Source organism: Aythya marila (assembly GCF_965140915.1).
Source record: "Aythya marila genome assembly, chromosome: 2".
Classification (NCBI taxonomy): Eukaryota; Metazoa; Chordata; class Aves; order Anseriformes; family Anatidae; genus Aythya; species Aythya marila.
Genome location: NC_139043.1, coordinates 62,735,894 through 62,762,560, shown reverse-complemented (window position 1 = coordinate 62,762,560; position 26,667 = coordinate 62,735,894). Strand labels below are relative to the sequence as shown.

Here is a 26,667-nt window from a genome sequence, read left to right as displayed (position 1 = left end):
ACACATTAAGATTAAGCTGGCAAGAAACTTGAGAATTGCATACAAAAGCTAGCCCTCAAGGAAAAGCAAGCCCTTAGCTTGGGCACATAACACAGCCTGCCCTTGCTACCCAAGGACAAACTGTGTGAGCTAAGATGGACCCTTAATATACTGGTCGGCTCCGCACTTACAGCTACACCTGGTTTGGCCACACCTTTTGCTTACTTCCAAAGCATAAAATTTTAATCTCCCACCCAGTCCCTGATTCCCATATTGATTTATTTGTATTGAAACCTTTAAAAACATGGTTTTAAGCTGTTTGTGTTAAAGCCAGACTGAGGTGTTTCTTGAATCAAGAAAACCAAACCAACCCTCTTCTCAAACAAGTAAGGACATCTTTGTTATGCTTTTCCTGGATATTATGAAGATCACCTCTCTCCCTAGGCTGTCAAATTGAGGAGTGTTTTTGGTATTGCTTGAGCAGCATGCTCACAAGGAGTACTCGGGTGACACAAGGTCACCTGAACTCAGGAGGTACAGTATGCGGCCTTTTGAAGAACCAGAAAGGGCACCAGCTGGTCAGTGACTACCAGATGGGAAAGCTGCTGTGAAAAGTGAAACCCTCAACATCATCCCATGTTGTGGTTTAACCTGGCAGGCAGCTGGGCACCATGCTGCCATTCGCCCACTCCCCTCCTCCCCATCCCACAGTGGGATGGGGGAGAGAATCAGGGGGAAAAGTAGAACTCATGGGTTGAGATAAAGACAATTTAGTAGGACAGAAATAGAAGGGAAAATAATAATAAGAGAATATACAAAGCAAACGATGCACAGTGCAATTGCTCACCACCCACTGAGTGATGCCCTGCCATTCCCTGAGTGGTGGCAGTCCCCCGTTTTATTGCTGAGCACACCACTGCTGCATGGTGTGGGACATCCCTGCGGGCAGTGCGTGCCAGCTGCCCTGGCTGCGTCCCCTCACAGCTCCTGGTGCACCCCCAGCCTCCTTCTGAAGCTGAAACTAAGCGAGGCAAGAGAAAACGTCACCTGGATGCAATAGGTTTCTGACCAACTGCTATACATCAGCCCACAACAAAGCCTCTGCTGCAGGTACTTTGAGTTGCAACACAAATAAGTAAGCTTAAGATGCTATTAAGTAAAGTGAGTTTTTAGTTTACAGAAATAAAATGTTTTTATTATTATATATTCAGTGGGAGAAAAAATGGGCTGTCATAGTACTTCTTCAGCTTAAACATTTTTATTGGCTACACAATTACTCTTTCAAGGTAATTTTATTTATTTCTATTTATTACAAGTGTGGAAACTCTGAAAAAAATCTAACTTTTGGCAAACTCATACTTTTCTGGTGAAGCCCAAACTTACCATAAAAATCCAAGCATTTAAGAAACAAGTTCAGAAGGGACAACAAACGGACAATGTTCCATTTCCAAAACCAACTCAGAACATTTGATTTCCATATGCTCTAAATGTTCATTCAAATACAATAGCTATTATGTTATATAATATTTTATGCCCTCATACAAAGACCTAACGAGAGCATAACCTCATTTCTGATTACCCCAAATGTGGGGGGTGGGGTGAGGGTGGGTTTAAGGTAGGGACAGAAAGAGAATAAGTACAATTAAAATTATTTGCTGATAACTTAAATCCTTATTTCTGAACAAATGGGAATGCTAAAGTACAACCATTTCCATAGGAAGCAAATCCAGAGCTTTGACCAATCCTAAAAGCAATTCAGAGCTGGCGCTTCTTTTCCTTGCAGTAACTTTTGCCTGTTCTTCACATTGTTCAGTTTCATGAATTCCACTGAAACCTGAGAGGGCACGCAGGGCAGACAGGAGCTGTGATATATTAAAAGATAAGAGATTTTGCAATTATTTTGCAATTCTGTTTATTTGAAAGGGAAAACTACGTCTACTTATTGATGACCAGTGTCTTCTGTGAAAAGAAAGAGGCAGTGTACTTAAAAGGAGTCCTTTATACAGACTACTGAAAAGCTCTTCATTGGGAAGCTGTATGAATAAATGACATTTCCAATAAGTGTAATTCACATAAAAGAAAGCATGGCAGCAGGGGTAATACAGTGGCATCTGAAAAAAAAAAAAAAAGAAAAAAAAAAAAAGCTGTTCTTCATTGTTTTGCAGGCAAACAAAAAGATATAAGGAGTCTGCAACAGTTTAAGAAGTTACAACTGTTCTTTCTGTTCTTTATATACCAAATTCCTGACTACTACTACTACTAAAACTGTCTCAATTCACTTTGAAATCAAAATAAAAGGGTAGAAAACAAATGCTTGCCGATGACAGAAGTTCCTGAAGAGGCTGCACATGTGTTAAAATGCAGCTAGATGCACATAAAAGCTTCCATAGGGCATAAAAGACGATGCAAAGGCAGTATTCCTGGGCCTGGAGCAGGTCTGACACACAGCAGGAGCGTGTGGACAGCTGGTGCCCTCTTCTGGACAAGCTAGATACTTGTTCAGCCAATGCAGAGCACAGCTGGCCCCCAGCTACTCACTCAAACAAGATTTACTAACAATTCAACAACTCACAGGCATTTCTGTACCTTAGGCTAATTCCTCAGGCAATTCAAAGACAGGTCAATGTGGGACAAAGACAAGGCCTGTGGGAAAGAGAAAACTGGAGCACTTCCCGAGTAAGTGCTTGGCTATACAACTCCTTTAAGATTTCTGACACATCACCGTGTTACATCACAACATTGTTTATTATGTGACTTTTTACAATACAAACAAAAAAAATACAGAAATGCAGTATATGAATACAGCTAAATGCGAAATGGTGACTTTTTCTTGAGGCCATATTCCCATTTCTAGTAAAATAAAGAAAGACTGCACACAGGTAGAAACAGGTTGGTAGTTAACTCCACAATTTTGCCTAGAAATGACCTATAAATGTGTTTTCCTGCTACTTACCATAAAATGTAAAAAGGGAGTTAAAGGAAAGTTTTACTCACTGGTTCCTACCATATGAAAGAAGCTATATTCTATTTAGGAGGGCCAATATATGGAAAAATACCTAAATTAAATGTTATTACAAAAATGAAGCAGTAATGAGATCCTTCAGGCTAAAGAAGTTAGTAAATGAGAATAGCATATATTTAAAGAATCCAAAACATAAAAGGGTTGTTATAAAAAGCTTAGGTGCACTTTAAGCCTACGACTTTAGTTTTTCCATGTGTACTTTTAAACAATGGAAGTGTCAAAAATAGGGTCAACTGTGTTAGACTAAATTACATTATTGTATATGCTGCACTGAATGGAATTCTTGTATTATAGTAATAAAGAAGCATCGTTTGCATCATATTATGGCAATTTGTCCTCACTAAAAACCGTCTTGAGTCCTTGCATTTTTGAATATCCTGTAAACCGTCAAACCACCAGAACATGATTGTACAACAGTAAAATGTTTTCTTTTGCATTAAAATGACATCTGTTTTAAAAAAAAAAAAAGGAAAAAAGGTACTTAGAGCTGTTATTTTTCCAAGTACACAACACCCTAGACAATTCAAGGCATCTCATTCTCCATCAAAATTAACAAAAATTTGTCATGCTGTTAAATCCATTACTATGGACACAACTGGTGCAAAATTGATCAAACAGATCCAACAAACACTGATGTCCAGGCTGGCATATTGGCAACTAATACGTAACTGGTGGTCAAAATGATGCATTTAAAATATCTTCCCTTTCTTCTTGTTCTTTTCCAAGGTTCTACAATGATATAAAAAAAAAAGTCAAACATCGAATACATGTTATTAAATTCACTTTTTACATGATTTTTTTTTTAAATAAGCATTTTCTCAAGTCTTACAGGTTCCAATACACTGTATGAAAATGTATTATATTCATCGTACTTGTGCATGAAGTCAAGCAGTGCATTTATCACGTTACCCTATCTTGTGGATTGCAGACTTAATCAGTTTAATTCTTGAAGCTTTAACTCTCCACCCTTCAGAAGTCTGATACGATCTACCTTTCAAATACTACATTTTTTTTAGATAGATCTGGCTATGTATGAATATAGCATTTTTCCAGATTAAAACTTGCTTTTGAAGCTAATAATAATCCCAGTATTTTTGAGAGGTGTTCATCTGCAACTAAATGCAGTTTCATTTTTTTATTGGATTTTAAATGAATTTCCATAGAGGTCAAACACCACTGACCATTATTACTATGGAAATTTCCTTTTAACAGAAAGTTACAGAACATTTACTATGAACTGCAGATTAAGAATCAATTTACCTGGAGGAATTCTGTTGTTCCAAAATACGTTGCTGAGCTTCCCAGTTTGCTTTCTCATCCTCAAACTGGCGACGCTTTTCCTCTAATTCTTTGTGTTGTGCCTCCAAATTCTTTTTCATTTGCTCATGGCGTCGCTGCAGCTATAGAAAAAGTCATGAACGGACTCAGCAACGACACAGAACACTGCAGCAACAAACATCAGCAACTATACTAAAGTGAGATAGTATCAGTTTCTCTTCAGAGAAAGTAACTCTTAAACCAAAACTTCTAAGGTTATGGGTATAATTAAACACAAAGAAAAGCGTTTTAAATCCCTTAAACACGTTGTAAAGCTCACAGAAAACTCCCCAAATGCTGCCTGAGTCACAAATAGGAGTTGTAGCCAGTTACATGCAGCAAGCAACAGGAAACTCAAGGAAATGTTGGTATTTGATGCAAACCTTAAGCAAATTACAAAATATTTTAATATCAGTAATACATAACATAGTAGCTTTGACTTTGGAGGAAAAAAACACACATTGATTTCATCCTATAGTGTTAACTACATTAAGGATCTGTTTGGAAAAACATTATTAAATGGATTAATTTACTCACTAATTAAACGAATTATTAGTAGTATTACTGAAGTGAATTGTCTACACTGCCAGTATTGCATAAGAAGTCTCTCCTGAAAGCTTCTGGTGATGGGACCGGCAATCAAATGCCCTGGATGCAAGAATGGAGACACTGTGAGGAAAAGTAATCCCATTCACGTGCTGCAACAGGTTTTTTTAAATGACTTCATTAAAACTCCCTCTTCTCTCTTACAAGTCCTTATTCTTATGCAAACCCTTTAACATAGATTTTACGTTTTTTTTTTTTTTAATATACTTTAAACGCAGCACGGTCTACTGCCTACTTATAGAGATATACAATGGAGTTTACGAAGTCGTGAATGAAGAAAGGGGAGAAAAAAAACTTATCAGTTTCTAATTGTTTGTTCAATTCAGCAAGATGCTATCAGTGAAAAAAGTCGAGAGATAGTACATGCAAAAAGACGTTTTTTTTGCCCTGTTTTTCCATATAACAATTTATCTACAGAGTTGTTGTCACAGCACATTGTGGAAGCCAGAATTATAAATGGGTTTGAAATATTTACAGAAATTAAGGAAGCAGAAGTTCATCAATACCTAAATAAACACTGTGATTCAAATAAAACACTTAGCTTTAAAACTCTCAAATTTCTGACTGGTCTACCTTAGTATTTATATCCTTTGTTTACCTATTGACTTCTTTTAATGAACAAAAAAATAGACTGAAAAAAATGCAAGCCATCAACCTGATTCAGTATACAATGGCTCCTTACAATGCCTAGACTGGCAAGCATTTCAACTACCCTGCCAAATTTCCTCACTTTCCCTCAAATTTGGAGCCACACTGCATCTTTATGAACATTGACTATTTAAAGCTCTTCCATTAAGCTTCTTGAGAGAAGCTGCTTACCCAAAACTTAAAATTAATTTTCTAGTTTAATGTAATTTTATACTAGTCTCTTAAAAAGAAAACACTTCAAGGGCTGCTTGAAACCCATAAAAACAATTTCACTGTGAATAAAATCCATTCACCTGGATGAGACAGAAATTAGTTAAGTATCAATAAAATTTATGTATGTTTAAACGATACAAAAACAGTGCCAACAAGATATGCCTGCCTCTTTCTTCATCTAGTAACTCTTATTCAGATTATCCCTTAGACACTGTATCAGAAGTTCCTCAAATGCCTTTTCAGTATGCAAAGCAAATTATTATTACTAAATTAGCTTATGTAAAACATGAAAGTCTGAAGAACTTTTTTAAGCAATTGTAAGAAAACAGGTATAAAATATTCCAAAGAGGGGAATATTTTAATAATAATAATAGTATTTTAATATTTTAAAAGAGAGGGTAAGAAAATTAAGGAGTATTTCAAAATACTGTGATTGTGAAAATAAAACAAGAGTGTATATGAACATTAAAGTTGCATTTGAAGTTTGTGCTTATCCTATTTCAGCAAAGAGAAAAAGTTGGGAAAAATAACTGAGTTTTTGTTACACGTAAAATGTTGGAAAACCTTGGAGAAAAGAACCATCTTTGTATTTGTTCACTTTCAAGCATATTTAAGACATTTTCATTACCTCAGCTTCAGAGTCCTTCAGTTTCTGAACTTTTTCTTTGACTTTCATCTCAAACACCTGTTCCATCTCCATTTCCATTTTTTTCATTTTGGCTACATGCTCTCTCCTTTCCTCTTCCATCTGTGCCAACGGGCTCCTGCCACAAATCCAGAAGAAGTAGTTAGCTAATAAAAACTTTTTTTCTTTCTGTAATATTTGGGTATCTGTATAAAAAAAGATAAAAATCCTGAAGCATTATGATAAATAACACAGCTTACATTCATTTTACATTATTTCATTAACTGTTAAGCTTCCTACCAAAAGGAAATTTCATACAGTATATCTCCCCCCTCTCCCCCCTTTTTGATTTATATTACATTACGGTTAAAGAAGCTCTTGACTTTTTATCTTTGGTAGAACCTGGTCATGGGTAGGGAATAAACCAAAGTTACGAGTAATAAAAAAAAATGAGTATCTTCCAAGTGATCTTCAGGCATCTTGTTCTTTGCAGTTCAAATATATATAAAAATCAATAGATAGAACCTTTATGTAGAACAGATTAATAAAAATTTTTAACAGAGTTTCAGACAGAAGTCCCATTTTTCCTTTAAATTGTCACTGTTCAGAGTGATTGTAAGCATCAAGTTAGCATTGCAACTGTGTTGAACGAGGTGGTCATACTTCCAAAGAAGTTGGAAAAAAGTAGCAAAAAAGTTTTGGGCAACTGAACATTCATCAAAATGATAGCTGGAAGAATTTCCTTCAGAAAATTATTCATTAAATTGATGTATAAAAAATAATATCTTTATATATCTTTATATTTATTTATTTATTTGTTTGTTTGTTTGTTTGTTTAATGGTTACTACTTTTTGGAATCCTACAGAATTTTTAAAGCTATATAAGCTTGAGACCCACATGAATGTGGTGCAAGCTCTGAACAGCAAGTTTCATATTAAATACCCAATAAACAGGATGGTTTTGATCTAAGGATGATTGCTATATGCAGCCTTATCATAAGAATTTCATGCTGTTCAACAAAAGCAACCCAAACAAATCACTGGCCTCTTTTTTCAGTTTTGAGAATGCATGGCTTTGGAAAACATCAGTTTTAGTTGTCTTATTGATAAAAATGGAGAAAACAATGTATAGGGAACAGTTACAATCAACAACAGAGGCTATCTGCTGTAATGTATGCATAATTTGCTCAGGCAAGCAAATTATAAATTAGAGATGGCAAGTTTAAATCCTAGCAGAAATATTATTTTCACTTTCAGTGCTTAAAACAAACATAAAAACCCCAAACTGTTCTGCTTCAATTCATGCAGAAAAAGCACTCTAGGAGGCAAACTAATTAAGGAACTTCCAGCAATGACTGAAATAAAATTAGCAACATCTATTTTGATTCAGAATGTACCACTCATTCTTAAAGGAATGAGCTTACATATTCGCCATAGTTAAAATGTGTTTTTTAAGATCTGTTTTGACTGTTAATGGCTCAGTTTATCCTTATTGCTTGCTTTCGACAACTAGCCATACAGTGAAAGTAAGCAGGGTCCCATAAAGTTTAGGCCATGTGAACAGTTTTTCAAATACCAGCATTTTAAAATGTGCTTTAAAGGTTACGATCAGGAGTGGTAAGGAGAAAGAAAATGGCATTTCCACAAAAAATCTGATTGAATCTGAACTAATAGTTGCCAAGTTTGGACTGGTGAATAAAATTCTGTATTACATATGGAACTGAAACCGATCCTCAGTTTAATGCTTACTCTAGCCATTCAAAAGGCCAACTGCTAGGAACTTTTGTCAAGGAAAAAAACTTGGTTAAACACGGGTCACATATAATAATACACAAAAAATATCTCGCGTAAGAAGAGAATGAAAGAGGAGGTGAGTAGCAGTATTTGTGTAAGCTAACCATCTGTCCTAATAAAATTATTTCACTGTTACCTTTTAGAGGTGTAAAGTTCTCAAATATGCCTGCTCTTCAAAAATTAACTGAGACATGGATCTGAATACTAACAGATCATTGCTGCATTTCCCATAGACTTGGGAGGGAAGTAGTACTGTCCTTCTGTTGACAGCCTCATCATCTAACACAGATGTCAGGCAAGCTTATTTGAGAATTTGAGAAAGTGGCAAAAAACAGTCTGCACAGAACATTTGATAAACTTACAAGTGAACTTTTACAGCTGAGATTTTTACAACAGAGGTCACAGCTAGTTTTGTTGGGTCATAAGTATGTGACATGGGTAAGTGCACATTATCCTTTATTTCAGGATAAAATAATACAAGGGGCTTAAGCAAAAAAGAGCTGAAAGCAAAACACTAAATAAATACGTAAAACATTTAACTGATTTAACAGGATGTGTGTTAAAGCAGCCCTCTAAGATCTGCAAAAGTTAAAAAGTTATTCTGCATATGTGCAAAGTGGAACCTCTGCAAGCCAGTAGTAAGATAAACCCATGGTCAGAGAAGGTTGAAGTAATTGATTTCCCAATCCAATGAAAACTTGTAAATTTACAGATAACTATAATGAATTAGTGGAATTTTCATAAGCATCTATATAAACATGATGGAGCTTGAGATAGAAACTGGGTAAATTTCACAATTTATGCACTGAAACAGCCTTTTCTACTCATTGTTGAAATTTGACCGTATTTGTCTTGAGGCTTAGCCAAAAAGTTCCCAAAGAGAAAGGGTTTTTACAGAGATATTTGTCCCTGAAATTATTTATAAGTTCTTAAAATTTACATTAGCAGTGCTTTATAAGAAAACCAACAACAACAAAAAACAGCTAGGGAAAAAAAAAACAATGCCAAGAGCTGGATAACAGAAAACTGTTATAAATTTGAAACATTAAACAGTAAAACCCTTTTTGTGTTTAAATAATTTTTGTCTAAGTTTTTTGGAAAAATTTAAATGACCACTTACATGCCTTCAACTGTGTCAAATCTAAAAAACAAAAAATACAGAGGCTTAGCTTAGCATGCTTAAATAAAACCACAAAACCAAAAAGCAGTAATTAAAAAAGTAAATTCATTATTAATAGAGTCCTAAAGCTAATTATCTGCTCCCCCAGAAAGCAAGTTTTTCACAGTAACAGGAAAGACTGTTAGTTAAAGCTTATTATATTTAAAGTTCAGTTAGTAAATCACTACACCGTGTAGATATTAATGCAGATTTGATGTGCAGATATTTTCAGCAATAGTTTACCTAGAGTATGCAAGCTCTTCAAGCAATTTTAAATAGTTCAGTGACACAAACAACCACTTGCTATAAACAAGTTTTATGAAACCGAAGCCATATCGAGGCTTATCTACTCATTAAAAATTATCTCCTAGTAAAGGATGTTATCAATGATGTCCTTTTATTAATGAAATTAATAATGTTCCTGTGCTGCAAAAAGAGCACTTCACATCAATGGCCAGCAGAGGTCTCACCGGAGGCTGTGCTCAGCTCTGGAGGAAGCTTCACTGCAGTTATTTCCCCTGACCTTGATGCTTTACCCTGAGCTTGTGTTGGGTTAGCATTTCACATACACCATAGAGGAGAAAAAATAGTCTGAAAACAAGATTCTCATATTAAATCTCACAACAAGTAAGATGGGTTTAATACCCTAGAACTATTTCACTGAATTTCCTTCTCTCTGGTGAAAAGGAAGCAGAGAATCTTGGCTTTTTGGTAAGATAACAGTAAGAATATGGTCAAAAGGAGTTAGAAGTAGTTTAAACTAGGCAGTTAGAAGGATTTATGCATTGTGTATTTTGTGACCCAGTGTGCCAGTTTATTGAACAAATCTCTAGATAAATAAGGCTGATCTTTACAGTATACAACACGACTTTCAATTAAATATGGTTTTATGTTGAAACTCACTGAAAATATCAACTTTGTATAGCAATTTAAGAATTTTATATTTCAGAGCAAATGCAAATTTTAGCATACGCCACATAGTGCACATGTAAAATTATAGTTACTGCACAGTGTGAAGAGACAAGTTATTGCTATACCTGAAGATTACCCTTGATGATTATTTATATATTATTTAAGAGATGAAATGATCTTGACAATTTGAAGAAATCAGACACTAAACATAAAACACAAAAACACTACGTAATCATGGTGCATGCTTTGGATGGCTCTTAGGTCAGTGTGTTACTTGTAGAAAAGTCAATTACAGTTTTACCAAAGCAAAGGAGGGAAAAATCAAAGAAAATTATCATCTAGACAGAACAAATTGCTTCAGTTCATCTGCACAGTATTATTAAATCTTATAACGTGGACTCATACTGATTTTCACATTTGCACTTTTGTTCAAAGAAATAAGTCAACAGTTGCCTGAAAAATAAAGATCCGCTAAGATCAGAAAAATATAGCTGCATTGAAGGTAAAAAGATCTGGTCTCCAATATCTTTTGGAGAAGTGCAATAACCACAGCTTGTACAATCTCTGCCTATATATACCCTTCCAGTTTACAAAAGAAACAGCAGGTTAGGAGTTTCCAGAGCCAGAGGTTTTATCTGTGTTTAACAGGATGCTTGTAACACCACCAGACAGCATCAGAGCATGTCTCTATTCTCAGACAGAGACACTGGACCCATCTCCCATTAAAGAATCAGATTTCCAGAGGACAAGTCAGATATTGCTCCATTTTGAGACACAGACATTTCTTTCAAAAAAGGAAGCAGCCAAATATAAGATTCCTCAGGGGATGCACAGATAAAGCGTTAGCATTCATTCTTCCCCCTTTCAATTGATTTCTAGGAAGACATGCATGGTTATTAGGAAAATTTTCTCTATGCTGCTTCACCTATACTAAATTCAAAACCATGAAAGCACACTAAGCTTTAACATGCTTTTTGGCTTAAAAAAAATGCTGATAATTCAACATATGGAAAAAGTAGCAAGACAAGAATAGCATCAGCTTCTTCATAACCAGCATGTGCATTCATGATTTATAATTTTTTAAGTCATCCTGAGTTTGAAGAAAAACTGCAAAAGATTCAAAATTTCGTATGTTTGCAATAGATTTTGCCACCTTTCAGATGGCTGAATCAAACTGATAACTTATTTCTTGAGAAAAAAAACTGACAGCTCAGAGTGCCACCTTTATTAATTCACATCAGAGATTCAGTGCTGCAACATTCTGTGCATCAGATTTCTTAGCAAGAAAATGAGTTCCAAAAGGCACTAAAAGTGCTATAAATATTCAGGTGGAACAGCACAGTGACCTCAGATGACAAAAAACTAAGCATGATTCTGAAAGCAAAGTAATTCCAAACATTTGGAGCACAAATCCTAGTGGAAAAAAGTTTCAGAAATTAGCAACTGATTGACAAGATTGAAAAGATTGAAAGAGGAAGAATACAAACATAGTTTTTGAAGTCCTTCTGGTACAGGTATATATACAGAAATGCATCTTATTTTGTTTGTAGTATAGGAATCAAAAAAATCACTTTTTTAAAGAAGAAAAACAACAAACAGTACCTTGGATATAACTAATAGACTAAGTCTGTAGGTACAGACTAACATAAATACAAACAGGCACAAAACACAAGAAATAGTAAATGTTATCACAAAAACCAAGGTTCTTCTAAATCTGAAGAAAATCCACTGAGATTCAGAAACAGAGATAAACTGCTACTAAACACTGCATTAAAAATCAAAACAAATTCCTATGATACACAAAAGAGCAATAAAAAGTTTCACTTTTCAGTACAGTGATAGCAAATAGCACAGTAAAAAATAAAGTGAACAATACACTAAAAAAGTATAACAATAGCAAGTTAGATAGATGCTGGAGGCAATGAGTAATCCTCTATTCTGCATTTTCTTTAATCCACTGTCATTGAACAAAGAATTAGGCTAAAGATCTTCCACCCAAACGCTCAAGAGGGCTTTCTTCCCTGTTGTTCTCCTAGCTGTGCTATTTGTTCTCCATGGTGACTATCTCATTTAGTAATTTCTGTTTTTAAAACTCCTCCCCTCTCAGCCATAATACTGTACTGTCATGAGGATGAAGTGCAGCTTGAGAAAAAGTTCTAACATACTTGCTATATGTACTCAGGAGCCTTGACATGTAAATCAGGGATAATGTGATGGCAATAAATATGAGTGAGAAGTAACCACTGTGCTATAAACATATTTGAGGACTACTTCTGTCTGAGACTTGACCTCACTACATCACTAATTCATAATAATTTAATAACCGATTATTGTTGATAAATATAGAACTGGGAAAATGCATGTATTAAATGAAAAAAACATGGTATTCTCAAATAGTATTGTATATGAAGAATTCAATAAAGCTTGCTTTTAAATCTTCAAATAATTTTACCATGTTGGCAAACAGCTTGCCGTCAAGATGACTTACTAGCATTAAAGAGCAAAAACCGCAACAAAAATAAAAGCAAAACCCCTGCATTGCAACTTTCCTCTCACAATGGATGAAGATGTTGCAATAATTCCACTATCATGATAAACAACCTTAGAAGAAGCCATGGCAGCCATTCAATAATGACAGTGCGTCTGGATTGCCAAAGTTTCTAAATAAACATTAATCTATTTTTCTCTCAAAAACATCCCTGATGCTGACTATTGAGTATTCATACAAAAACAAATAATGCCAAAAGAGTATATATACCAAAATAGAAACACTACTGCACAAAAATTTTCCAGTATCTACTAATGAAATACAACTCAGAAACAGTGAACGTATGGTTTCTCTTCAAAACTGAATCCAACTAAACCCCATTTTTTAACCTATTCACTTAAGACTAGTGTAAACCTTAATGAAACAGAACAAAACATGAGTAAGCCAGAAGTATAGTGTTCACAGACCAGAATGCAGCAAAGAGGCAAATGACTGAAGAATAGAAAGTGAAATAAGTAATTCCCACCATGAAACCAACTAAAAAAATAGCGGAAGGATTAAAGAGCAATACAATCTCAACAAAAACTTACTTTGTTAGCTGCCCTTTGTTTTTGTTGTTGTCAACACCATTGTAGGTAACAGCTGCCAGTTTTCTGCTCCTATAGTTCTCATAATGTACATTGTTAGTGACATCCTTCAGGTCCTGCATATGAGTTCTGTCAATAAGTGTAATTTATCAGCTTAGTGCACAAATACAAAATACTACGTGCAAAATTAGTCTCTGTGCCTTGTGCAGATTGACTTAAACTATATTCTGACATTAAAGCCCCATTCCCCACAATGTTGTCATTCTTCCATTTAAATAAGAGTTGTCAAGACAGCTAAGTCACAGAAATAGCTGATTATTTTGCACTGAACTAGCAATTGTTAGAGCAGATGAACTTACTGAACTGCTGTGAATATAGGAAGAAAAACCTCTCAGCGCTTAACACAATGAAGGTTGCTTTAGAAAATACTGACACTGAAAATTTAAAAAGATGCCTGCAACTAAGTACACGTCAGCACTAACAGACAACTTGGGTTCTTATCGTTTATCACCTTTTTTTTTTAAAAAAAAAAGAACAAATCAAAAAGAAGAGTGGTATCCGATAAAAAAATTTCACTGGCACCCCTAGCTAGATATATGGTTAAACAAATTGGTTTCAAAGAGTACAAATTTTGTTTACAACTAAAAACACTGGATTAGTATGAACTCACAAGTTTAGATCTTTTTTTCCTCCAACATAAAACTTTCCAGCCTGTTAGACATACTAGAAAACTCCATGTTACCCATTAGTCGCTTACCTTATCAACATGTTCCTCAGAATTGTGAAGTCACAGTGTTCCCCATTTTCAACTGTGGAAAATTATAATTTTTTCTTGAGACTCCAACCAAAATATATGCTTTACTCAAAGACATCATCCACTTCATATGCTCATTCAACAGGTTACGCCCAGACTTTTTTCACTCACACAGGATGCGTGTTTACAGTAGAAGAGAATTAGTGATACGACTTTATCAGTACATCTTACCAGCCAAGGTATGTTCCCTTAAGCCATACTAGAAAATTGCACCCTGAATCAGTATAGCAGAATAAACCACCTCAGCAGAAACAGTTTTGCCAGTTTAACTAACTTCATGATCCCTTGGAGGCCCTGTCAGCACAGCTGTATTATTGAAGGTCAGACATTAACTGAAGACCTCAGTCTAGATCCAGTTATGCCCAAAGCCTTTAGAAGACAGACTTCATGAAGTCTATTTCTCCCTCCAGCCCCACCAAAGGAGATATAAGTCTTCAGTTCAATTTTAATGCATCTTTTGTTGTTCAACTAGACAAAGGAAGTCTGTATATTCAATTTGATGCACTTGTCTACAACCCGAGTGTGAAATATTTCTCAAGTTTGTTTTAAAATAAAGAAGAGCAGTACCATTTTGTACATTTCAAAATACTAACGCAAGAGCCTTAAAATAAAGCTTGATCATCTCTGGTGCAGCTGGTTTTTGCTTTGTGCCAAACCTCATTTCCTGCCAGACATGTACTTTAAAGAGAAATGCTGCAGCATTTTAAAGTATTGGTCCATACTGTGCTTGGATTCTTTGCTATTTTGACCCATATTGAATTTATAGTCATTGCCCTTGAAAGGCAGAAATAGTGAGAAAAATCTTCTCTTTCTTCAATACATGCACTCTACAAGGAAAAAACGTGTAATCATAATGGAAAAACAATGCAAGTTTATAACAATTCTTTTCTTTATATGGCATGGTGCGAGCTTTATTTTTCATGTGCTGTTTCAAATAGGTAAATAGATGTGAAAGCACAAGCAATGGTTGTCAGAAGAACATCGTTATCTTTAAAGCTTATCTTCTACTGTTAGAAAGGTCTAAACAAAGGGAAAAAAAGGAACTATGAAAACTATTCAATTCAATACAAGCTACCTTCCTGTTGCTAAGCCCCAACAATTAAGGCTAATATATTTTGGGTATTTGATAGGTATAGGAATTTGGTATTTAAATTCTTACAGAAACTTTAAACTGAATTTATGCTAGTCAAGCTGATCAAATTAACATTTATAATGTGAATACCCTGAAAAAAAAAAAAGAGTTCAAGAAATGAACACAGTTTATATGTAAGAAATTAAAATAAGAATGCTAGTAAACACTTGGAATTTAAGTCTCATCTTATGTAGGAACTGTAATAAGTTACTACGGGTTTTTATAATTCCTCAGTGAAGCTTCAACAGGAATCTGCTTGCAAAATTACACGTTGCTGAACCTTTACCTTGTTCCTGTCAGAATAATAAAAAATAGTACATTCAATGGATTTCCAGTGCACATTATACCAAGCATTTTAAAAACATTTCAAATAAATACTAACATCCTAATACATTTCAAATGGCCACAAATAACGAAAAAGCCTTACCTTCTGCAACTCCCCACGGGTACTGCCTTCCTCTAACTCTCTTGCCATTGACTTCAATGATCGTATTACTACCTACCACAGCAAGAGGTAAACGATCCTACAACATAAAGTATTGCTTTAAAACTCAATCTTCTCTAATGCAAAAATATACCAAAAGCATATCATGTATAAACTTGACTGAGAGCAGTTGGGTGCTGTAACACTGTAGTGCAGCTTGCCCAAACTGCCAGAATAGTTGCATTCACTGACCTCTGACTTGTTTTTATTACACACATTCTACACACACACCTTTCTGAAATTCCCTATACACTGTCACATACTGTAAAACTGGGTAAGAAGCAGACACTACTGTTACCTGGTAAACTGCACAGGCAAAACCATTTTCTATTTAATTAACTTGCACAGTAATTATTTATCAATTTGTATCCCCACTGGCTACAAGGGTTGTTATTTTGACTGGATCTTGCATCCAATTTTCAAACATTTGCCAAAAATACTAATTCAGGTTCTTGTTTTCAGCTGAAGCAAAAGTCTTTTCAGTGTAACAAGCAAAGTAGTCAAGAGCTGCTTCAAATAGCTGAAAGGAATAGCATACAAAGCCAAATATTTTGGACTTCCATCCTTACTTTTATTCTTCCTCTTCTCCTTTAGGCTAGCACATCTTAGTCCCAGAATAGCATTCATTTGTGCCATTTGTGTTTTATCTATCCTACGCGATTCCCACAGTAACAAAAGATGTAAAAGCTTTTATAGGCTGTTAAAGTTACTGAGCAAAAAAGATAAGTCCATCCACAAGATGGACTTCAACATGAAAGAACAAACCAAAAAACACAAGCAAACAAAGAAGTCATGCAACAGCCTGACAGCCCAACAGTCATTCAGATTTCCTTTAGTCATTCGTCTAAATTAAGGTTTTGGTATATCAATTGGTTAGACATAACTTCTATTGAGTACAATGCATGCAATTCATGCCACTGCACACCTTCCTGAAAGAGGATCCTTGCCTCCTACCAAGCTCACAGTCAAATGAAGTGTGGCAGGCAGGTAGAAGTCAAACAGGGATTAAATAAAAAGAAAGCAAGTGATCTGTAATCTTTCAAAAGTTTATTAATGAGAATGTGATCTCATGTTCTCGTTCTAAATTTCACCCATTAAAGGACTGAAGCAAATCTGAGAAGAACTTCATTCTCTCAAATAAGAAACAGTGCATCTTAGAACAACCTCTCATCTTTTTATCCTCTACATTTTGGTGGGTTCTTCACTATCAACAAAGCTTTTCGCTCTCCTCCCCTTTCCCTCCCCCCCCCCCAGTCAAAGCAAAAGAGAAGCAGTTAAAGATATATTTACCTTTATCTTTTTAACAATCTTACTTTCTTCTTCATCATCTGTTTCTGGAAATTCATATATTTTAATTTTGTGTTCTTGGATTTCTTTCATTATCTAAAAACAAGAACATGTTATTTGCTTGACGAATGCAGCAAGAAATAAATTATTATAAGACTATGAAATCTGATTCCCCCTCTTTGCATACTAAGGTGATTAACTTACATCATAGAACTTGTACACATTTAACATCATCTGGCTACTCCAAGGGATTATTAGCAGGACCATCACTCCTGTGGCAGGAGAATGCGGATTAGAGCCAAAGACCTCATAGCTAATGGAACACTGTCCATCAATGCAAGGTACAAGAATCAACCAGCAGTTTTCTACGTCTGGGCCAACAGGGAGATTTACGCAAATGGCAAAAACTAATACGATCAAACTTAAATTCTCAGACTAGTCTAGCAACTGAATACCTTATAAAAAAAACACTGAGTAGATAACTGCTGGCATACTTCAGCCCTTTTAATTCCCACAACAGCTACTGCTGTCACACCTATTCTTTTCTGTTTCCAGCTTGCCTGAGCACCTATTGCTTGAAGCAAGATCATCTATTTTAGATAGAGCTTGTGACTGATGGACTGATTCCAGTGGCAAGTTGCGCTGAAAAATATTTGCAGGCACTAATGAAAATGTAAGAATAACTGACAGCCTGATCAAAAATGAGGCTTTACTGTTTTGGTGCCTGATTTGTCCGAAGCATATTTTTAGAAACAAGCTGATTAGTTTTCCAGAATTTTGGAATGGAAAAGTATTAAGCCATTTAGCTGACAGCTACATTGCAGAGCCTTTGGGAATATTTCTGGTTCATGAGTTTGCAATCTTACAAGAAATATATGCTTCCAATTCAGGCAAGGACTTCTTTTCAAAGTTTCATTTTGGAAAGTCTGCCACATTTAACATCAACTCATTGATAAAGCTATGTATGTACTAAGAAATATTCTGCATTCTACATTTTTTTTTACCCCTTCCACACAGGGTTACATCCAAAGAAAAACCACTTGAAAAGCTAACAAAATGGACTTCAGGTCTACAGCATCTTGCCTACACTTCTCCAAGGCAGAAAATGTCATTGCATTTTAAGTCTTAAATCAAGAGCTTTTTGCACAGCATTTCTTAACTCTTTTTTTTTTTTTTTTTTTTTTTTTTTTTTCAGAACCTGTGTTTTTTTAAAACTAGGATGGGACTCAGTTCAACAAAATCAACTTCATGTCTCATTTTATCCTGTTCTGTGTTCTCCTTATCCTCCTCCTTGCATAGCTGAAATAAAACAATCCACTTGGGAAGCATTACTACTAAATTTATTGTAAAAACACAAAGAAAATTTCATTTGTGTCAATGTTGCAATTATCTTACCATCTTTAAAATACATCGCAACAGCCCAAAGCTTAACACAGACATACTGTTTCAAAGCTAATATTTAATGTATCTTTACATGGCATTCACTTTCATGTTGAAGTGCTAATAAAGTCAGTAACAGTGTAAATACTGTTAAATACTGTTTTTGTGTGTGTTTGTGTGTTTTGGGGATTCTTTGTTTGGTTTTGGTTAGTTGGTTTGGATGTTTTATTGTTCTCTTTTCTTTATTTTAAACAACTTCTGTTAGGCACCTAAATCTTGAAAGTTCCCTTCCCACCTTACTGATTTTTATCTCAGTAGTGAAATACTTCACCCGCCAAGAATCATGCTACACTTAAAACATCTTTCCCTGAGGAGAGAAACAAGATTTCACCAAGAAATATAATTAAATCTAGAGATATAAATTACTTAGCTTTGCTGTCTCAAGTCACTGCTTCAGGGTTTAAATTTTGCATACAAGAAGTTAAATCTCACCATTTCCATAGGGACCGGCTTACTAAATTAGTCCACGTCGTAAATATTCATCTTTCAACTCACCTGTTTTTTAAACTGTTGGCATTCCTCAGGTGTAAGTGTGTCTGCTTTGGCAATGAGTGGAATTATGTTCACTTTTTCATGCAGGCGCTTCATAAACTCTATATCCAAAGGCTTAAGTCTGAAAGACAGCATTAATTAATATAAATTGCAAGGCTTTGAACAAGAACATACAAATGATTCAGGATTTGTCCTGACAACTGTTCTTAAGGCACTGATTTATAAGTGATAGATGGTAGAATGAAATTCAGAAAAGACTACCAGCAACTGCTATAGGAATTCCCTAGCATAGTATAATGCTAGGAAAGTAAATTGTACGTTAATGTTACTAAGCAGTCAAGAGAATTCTGCTAGCTGAAATTACATTCATTTAAGCAAGTGATAAAAATTCTTCTACCAAGGTTGCAAAGCTCGTGTCATTAGCTGGAAAATAGTCCTATTTAAAACCTGACTTGGTAGGAGTTTATAGTTGTGAATCATACCATGTTCACATATCCAGCTCTACTTTCTGAAAATTATGTTTATTTACATGTCCTTTCCTGAGAGTGAGCTGTAAGATTCTTTTTTATATGTATTGCTAAAGACAGTTAAAACTGTGGCCTGCATACAAACAAAGCAGAAGTATCTCATCTCTGAAGTACTATGTTTAACAAAAGAACATTATGAAAGAGGATGGCAATGACTTAAAAAAAATAAACACCCACCACACAGGTACATCAGAACACCAGATATGGGTCAAAATGGTCAATAGTTCTTGTTTGCTAAAGTAAAGCCATAGGTTTTGATGCATTAATGCTTTAGAATTATAACAAGTTCAGTCAGGCTTAAAGGATTCACTTAAAGGATTTAACAAGATTATTTCTCATATTAAATAAATTAGGATTAGGAACAGATTGATTTGGTACTCAAATTAGCTTCTCCTTGAAACCATATACATACATACATAAAAGAATAAACAAAACATCACAGAAAACGTATTTATCTCCAGTTTAACAGCTTCTACTTGCCACTGAAAGTCGCAGCATGATTCCTTTAAATAGCTAACATTAATGTATTTCTAGTTTAAGAGCACTGGTGTGGCTATCCATTCACCCTTGTATGCTTTCCCTCTCATTTCAAAAAGCCACCTAAATCAACTTCTGGCTGATGGTCAGCTGCCAAAGGAGAAGGATAGTTCCCAACTACAGCACTTGCTTGATTAACATGCATGTTAATCAAAAGAAGTTTAGTGAAGACAAGTCTACATTAGAAAAATAGCATTTTCTTTCCAAAGTTTAGAACTCTGTGTAGTTCAAAATGGTTACTGGAACCATTCAGATGCTAACTAGAGAAGCTGAATGTAATAACAGGCTTTTTTTTTTACTACCAGAGGAATATTCCTCAGGATTTCTTCATTACTTCCTTCACAGATTTTACTACTTTCCATCTATTCAACAGAATAGGCTACTTATCTTCTCCTTCTCCTGGTTTTGAAGGTACAACTTAAGGAGTCTCTGAGAAATGTAATCACTTGTAATACAATAAAATGCTAAGCAACAAATTTCAGATCTAGCTGGCCTGCATCTAATACACCCTGGAAATGCAGTTCCCTCTCTCCACCACTAGATAGAAGTCTGATCAAGTTAAAAATAGGAAGGGGTGAAGGATTGCATAATAACTGGGGAAAAAAAATCCAGAACATGAATATTGCAACTGTCACTAGTCAAAGGATTACACTCCAGGTGAATAAAACATTCTTAAAAGGATGCAAGTAGCTTTCAATCTTTGATTTATCATTAACCTCAGAAGGGAAGAAAAATCCTGTGCCTGAGATGCGAACCAGCTTCTACAGTTGAAATTTAAATGTGTTTGGGCAAAGACATACATATCAGAAGCAATCCTGGCACTTTTGAATACTTATGTGTTTTTTAATTGTTCTATTTTTTTCTTGGTATGTTATTAATGCACCATCATATTTTCTCGTGTTCTAACTTATTACCTGGCACGCTTGCTGATGTTTGACAAGTCAAAGTAAGTTTGTCTTTGAAATTAAACATGGTCTGCAGGTCATTAATAAGCCATATCTGGAACTTTCCATACATAAGAATGCCAAATTTGGGTGTTTGGGATATAGACAGAAAGGAAACAAAATACACTAATACTAACCCATGTCCTGAAGGAGCAATGAAGTACAAACAGCACTGCACTCTATTATCTGGCATCTGACGTCTGTTCACTCGAGATTCTGCGTTCAGGTAGTCCTCGAATTTACTGTCGATGTAGTCAATAACAGGCTGCCAGCTGCAGAGGTTACATGAATAAAAACCTGTAAGTTACATCACTTATGTAAAAAAGTCTGACTTTGCTAAGAATTAAGTGTACGCTATTTCCCTATGACTTTTTTTTTTAATTAAAAGAATTCAACACAGTATATTGTAAGCAACCAGCTCCTCAACACACAATCAAATTACACAGCTGTACAGATACAATCTACTAGCTCATTGAAAAACCCTTTCAAACACAATTACCATCACTGTAATAGCATTAAAGAAAATCCTTAAAGAGAGTATAGGAATACACCAAAGGAATATACTTTCTGGTCAAATCTTGTGAGAGCATTCAACTAGGTTTAGCATATTGGAAGTGTTGATACAGATCTAAAGGTTCCATTCACTTTAAAGATAATTAGAGACAAGCTGATTGTGTTTCAATCAAGTCATAATGGTAATAGAAACTACAGTAGTCTAAGTTTTCAGTTAATAGCAAACTGCAGACAAGTTTAAAGCCATGAACATTTTAACTGAAGATCAAAGTGTACATTTTGAAAAAAGTCAGAACGCATTGTCTCACACATACAAAAGAGATACAGAATTTTGTGGGAAAACACAAAGAATGTCTTACCAATTACTATTATCCACAGCATCTCCAAATCCTGGTGTGTCAACTATTGTAAGTAGTAACTGAACACCACCTTCTTTGATTAAAACTTTTGACTGCTCAACCTGTAAAATGAATGAGATTAAATGCCTAGCAATTTAGCCATTGATTTTAAACACTAGGAAAAGGATTCAATGAATAAGAAGTCTGACAAAGAATTGCTGACCTTTCTGCTTCAGAGCAACTTGCTTTGCTTATAAAATCCAAATTATTTTGATATTTGTTGATTCATACATTTTAAATTTAAATCACAACTTTTTTTTTAAACTCAGTAATAGAACCCATTTAAGCATATAAAATGTCCCAATAGTTTAACTCCTGTTCAAAAGATGAAAAACTCTAAACAACAATACCGATGCCAGTACAAAATTGAGAGAGAGAGAGAAAGAGCACTAATCCCCCCTTCCCAAACAACCCAACTAGGCTAGAAACGTAGCTATACTCTAGTCCAGGTTATTAAAAAGATATAACATATTTGTTTGTCTGCTTTTAGTGCAATGCTTGGGAAAGGAATCCTAGAAAGTGAGGGTTTCCTGCTATAGAGGCAGGGAGATGGGAAGGTAATGCAATCTCGCTGCAATCTGCTGTGACACAGCTCACGTGACTGTAATGGTTTTCTGTTAGCTCAGGGCTCGGATGGAAGCCTGACTCAACAAGACAACTGCTGCAGCGCAAGACATGATGCAAGTTTTGGGTGTGGGAGTGCCTGCCTGAGTTGTGACCACCCATCTGCAGCACAGTTCCGTCCTCTTGCAGGAAGCAGGTCGTGAAACAGAAAGCTCAAGCCACACGGCAAATGGATGGCTAACACTTCATATCTCAAGAATTATCGCCAATGCCAGCATCAGGTGCATCTCACTGATAAAGCAGCATTCGGTGAAAAGAGAGCTATAAGCACTGTTGTATCAGCCAATCTGACCCACAGCAGTGAAAAAAAGAAAATCACATTAGCAGTTTGGCTCTTTTGAACTGCTCACACATTTAATCATGCTTTTTCTGATATTAAGACAATTTCTATTAATTATTAGTGAAGCTGCTTTCTTGACACAAAATCAAGAAATTAATTATGCCAGACATTTATTCCTAACAGCAAATGGCTGCAAATAAGTTTGCAGATGTTTACGCCACAGTGTTGCTTAACATACTTCTTAAGCCTCCTGATCATTACCTGGGGAGAGAAAATTAAGTTAAAAGTAACTAGGTGAACCCTTAGAGAAGATGCAGTAATGAACTTTCAGAGAGTAGAAACTTGGATAATAAATCCCATTTGGATGGCCTCTTGACCAGCTCAAGATTTGAGAGATCTCCTCAATGCTACTTAAGTGCTTGCACATACCCATTTGCACAGCTGAAATGGATTGGCTCACAACCATACCTGAAACTTGTTGCAAACTCTTTGCAGTCACTGGTTATGTGATGCAACTCCAAACTACAAGATAAATTAGCACTCTGCATAAAGTCCAACTAAATACCTCTTGCACAAGTAAAACACTGACTGTAATTAAGAGCATGTTCAGAAGCACAGAAAACAGCAATAAATAACTCCAAAGAAGCTGGGGCTCTGTATTTAATCTCTGAATTTGCAGAACATTATTTTCCCCTACTTTTCAGCAAGGATCCTATCCAAGCCAGACCTATCCATTTTGCTGCTAGGTCTTGACAAACAAATACAGCAATACCATGGCTGTCTGCAGCCTGCGGTAATTATGAGCTGGTTCCTCACCAAACAAAAAGGCAAAAAAGAAAAAATCATTAATGCATCTTCACAAAACAAGGACGCCCAACTCTGGGCTACCTGGGTAGTCAGTCACAGGAGAAGGTAAATTGGAGTGGACTTGGAGGTCACTTAATTCCATCTCCTGCTCAGGCGTGCCTAACCACAAAGTTGGGAAGGTTTAAGACAAGATTAAAGAACAAACAACAAAACCGAAACACACAACACCCAGCAGCCTAAGACACCACCAAGTTACCCCTTCTATAACTGCACAATTTCTATCCTTCCAGAAGCATCCAGTCCAAAGCAGTGAGAGCCTGGGAATGCATATGCAGCATTTGAAAAACTCAAGTTTTAATTGTTGTGAATAGATCTTTTTTTCCCTCGAGAGCGCTACAGAGAAATTTTATTGTACACAATTGATGCCAGAACTCAAGGCAGTAATCCCCAGGCACACAGTCAACTCAGCCAAGAGTTTACTACTCACAAGCTTTAGCACGCAGGAGATTAACTTCTGATTCCTTTAATTCTTTTTGCTATCTTGCATGCAGTAACCACAGAGCCCTCACATAACGGAGCTCTCTGTAAGCATAAGAAACCTGTAACACTTTCAAAATATTGCAGATGATAAGGTTAAGAACTGTAGTATTGCCAAGTGCTACAAGGTATCGACTTTATTCTCTGGCACACAAATTCCCAGCAAAAATCATTAAATTATTATGCTCTCATAGCGGAATGCTTATTCAGAAAAAACAATTAATCAAGTACAATTTTGAATGTGTGTTTACAACAATGAAAAAGGAAGGTCAGGAGCTCTGTAGAAATGCCACACCACATGTTTTTCCTGACCCTGTATGCTTGTAAGTGTGGCTAAATTCCTGAAGTCACCTTCTGACAAGTGGCCTGCAGTAACTGAGTACCTGTAGGCAGCACTAATACCTTTCTAGGTGGGGGGGATTTAAATTCTTACGTTTCATCAATTCATGCAGGTATCTTGCAGAGCTTTCAAATACCTACAGAACAAGAAACTCAGTGCATCTAGGTAAGTGTGCCATGAAAGCATGGGAGACAGACAGACCATATCCACCACACACTGTAAGCAGCAGACATGGCTGGTGAGAGACAGCAGGTGAAGACCCTGCCATAGAGCCTCCATGTCTTTCTTTCGTAACCTGGATGGACGTGCCCATACATGGTCAAAGACACAGCAAGCAGCAACATCTGGCAAAGACCCAGAAAATCTCTGTAAACGAGTGTCATTCATAGTTAAGCATCCAACTGCATCCTATCATCTGGTTTTACAAGTTTTCCCAAGGGATTCATGGAAAACATTAGTTCAAGCCTTGGAATTTAAAACTTTTTAATGAAAATCTACTCTGAGCGGCCATTTTCCCATGCACTCTGGCTAGCTGGGTCACACTGCTCTGTCCTCCAGCACTGCACCAAGTCTTGTGATGCCACACACGTCACAGCTCGAGGAACTTCAGTGGGTTAAACAAGACTGCATCCATCTGACATCAAGTCATTTACTATTAGCTGTTTTCCATGAAAGGAATACAAAGAATCTGCCTCACAAAACGACACGCTGCTGCTTTCAAACATTGCCCAAAATACAGTTTGCAATTATCTGAGAGAGTCTCTTACACGATGCCTAATCAGTAAATGGTTCCCACCATGTAAGAACAGGAAATTATTACGACCAAGATTTTAGGATGTTTTGGTACCCTAAATTTTCTTTTGTCTGTTTCACCTCTATGCTATAAAACCCTTAGCATTTTTCAATTCAGAAAGGTTTGCAGTGGCAAAGAGCACAGATCCCATGGATCCAAAGAGCACCTTCTGCTGCTAACTCTTTGGTTTCACATTTGATTGGAAGCTGTGTGCTGGCAATTGTGGCTGTCTTGTACGTGATTCCAACGCTGTAGTGGCAGACTATTTTATCCTCACTTCAAAACTGAAATAAGACAGTTTCATCTCTGAAGAATGCAACATGTCAGGATGATTAGATTATCTAATTTTGCAACCAAGCAGATGAAAGTACTTAACTCGGATTCCAGAAACTCCACAGACAGAGCGTTCAGTTAGTTTTCCTTACAGTGATCCACCATTAATCAGGGATGGGCTGAGTTAATTTGAAACCTGTCTTGCAATTTTTTGTTTTAGCTTGTATGTAAATTTTTACTATTTTTCCCAATTAAAAAAAAATAACAAAGTAATATCTTCTAATGACAGGAATCCAACTCATCCTGAAGTTATTTAAAACTATGCCTGTAAGTGAACTTGAATTGATTTAGCTTCAGCTAACAATGTGTAATCAACAATAGCAAAATCACAAGAAGCCCTTCTACCAATAAAACTCATCCTTCTCCTAAGTTTTCCAGCATTCACCAGGCTTCATCTCCTTTCCTTAATAAGTGTATCATACTAGAAATAAACTATTTGCATCTTTTCCACACCACTTAACATTTCTTTGAACCATATACCTAAACTCAGCCTAATTCAAATAATACTCTACTACCCCTACTAACAAGCTAGCAAGCCCATTTTGTCAGTCACTGTTATCTTATATTAAAACCAACCAAATAGCTTAACAGACATGGCCAAAGCTTAGAGAAACGTAAATATATCATCAAACTCTGGATGTTCAAAAACTTTCCTCCAAATAAAAAATAAAGTAATAACAAAAAAAATCAATATTCTGCAAATACGTTTTTTTATTAGTACTCAAGCCTGATGTTGGCCTAACTGACAAGCAGTTTTATTTAACCTTTTCAAGTATGAGCATAACTAACTTTTCCCTGGCCCTCTGATAACGAAGTAATCCAATGTTCTGAGATTGAAGAAAAAAATCCCATGCTCCAAACAAAATCAGAAAGCCCACAAAACACGAAGGTCAGTGGGTCATACCACTGGAGCAGTGTTATCCAATTCCAGTTTAAAAAAAAAAAATTAATTTTACAGCTTCTCTTTAGAGCTTTGACTACCTACTAGCTCAACATAGGCTTCCTAATCCCCTCGTGACAGCTCTGTAAGTACAC

At 35.8% G+C, this 26,667-nt stretch overlaps 1 protein-coding gene across 3 annotated transcripts in view; it reads right to left on the bottom strand.

Moving 5' to 3' along the window:
- Positions 1 to 2,705: 2,705 nt before the first annotated feature.
- The window catches only part of SEPTIN7 (septin 7), a 75,811-nt gene continuing 51,849 nt past the window's right edge, over positions 2,706 to 26,667 (bottom strand). For 2 of the 3 annotated variants that reach the window (XM_082753914.1, XM_082753913.1), the window contains 11 exons: positions 21,880 to 21,980; positions 21,145 to 21,279; positions 19,003 to 19,120; positions 17,071 to 17,163; positions 15,724 to 15,820; positions 14,108 to 14,159; positions 13,354 to 13,479; positions 9,325 to 9,345; positions 6,414 to 6,549; positions 4,262 to 4,401; positions 2,706 to 3,730 (listed from right to left, as the gene is read on the bottom strand). In XM_082753914.1, coding sequence (XP_082610040.1) covers positions 3,691 to 3,730; positions 4,262 to 4,401; positions 6,414 to 6,549; positions 9,325 to 9,345; positions 13,354 to 13,479; positions 14,108 to 14,159; positions 15,724 to 15,820; positions 17,071 to 17,163; positions 19,003 to 19,120; positions 21,145 to 21,279; positions 21,880 to 21,980 — 1,059 coding nt within the window. In that variant the 3' untranslated portion in view covers positions 2,706 to 3,690. The remainder of the gene's footprint in view (positions 3,731 to 4,261; positions 4,402 to 6,413; positions 6,550 to 9,324; positions 9,346 to 13,353; positions 13,480 to 14,107; positions 14,160 to 15,723; positions 15,821 to 17,070; positions 17,164 to 19,002; positions 19,121 to 21,144; positions 21,280 to 21,879; positions 21,981 to 26,667) is intronic. The other variant, XM_082753915.1, reaches the window with a different exon arrangement.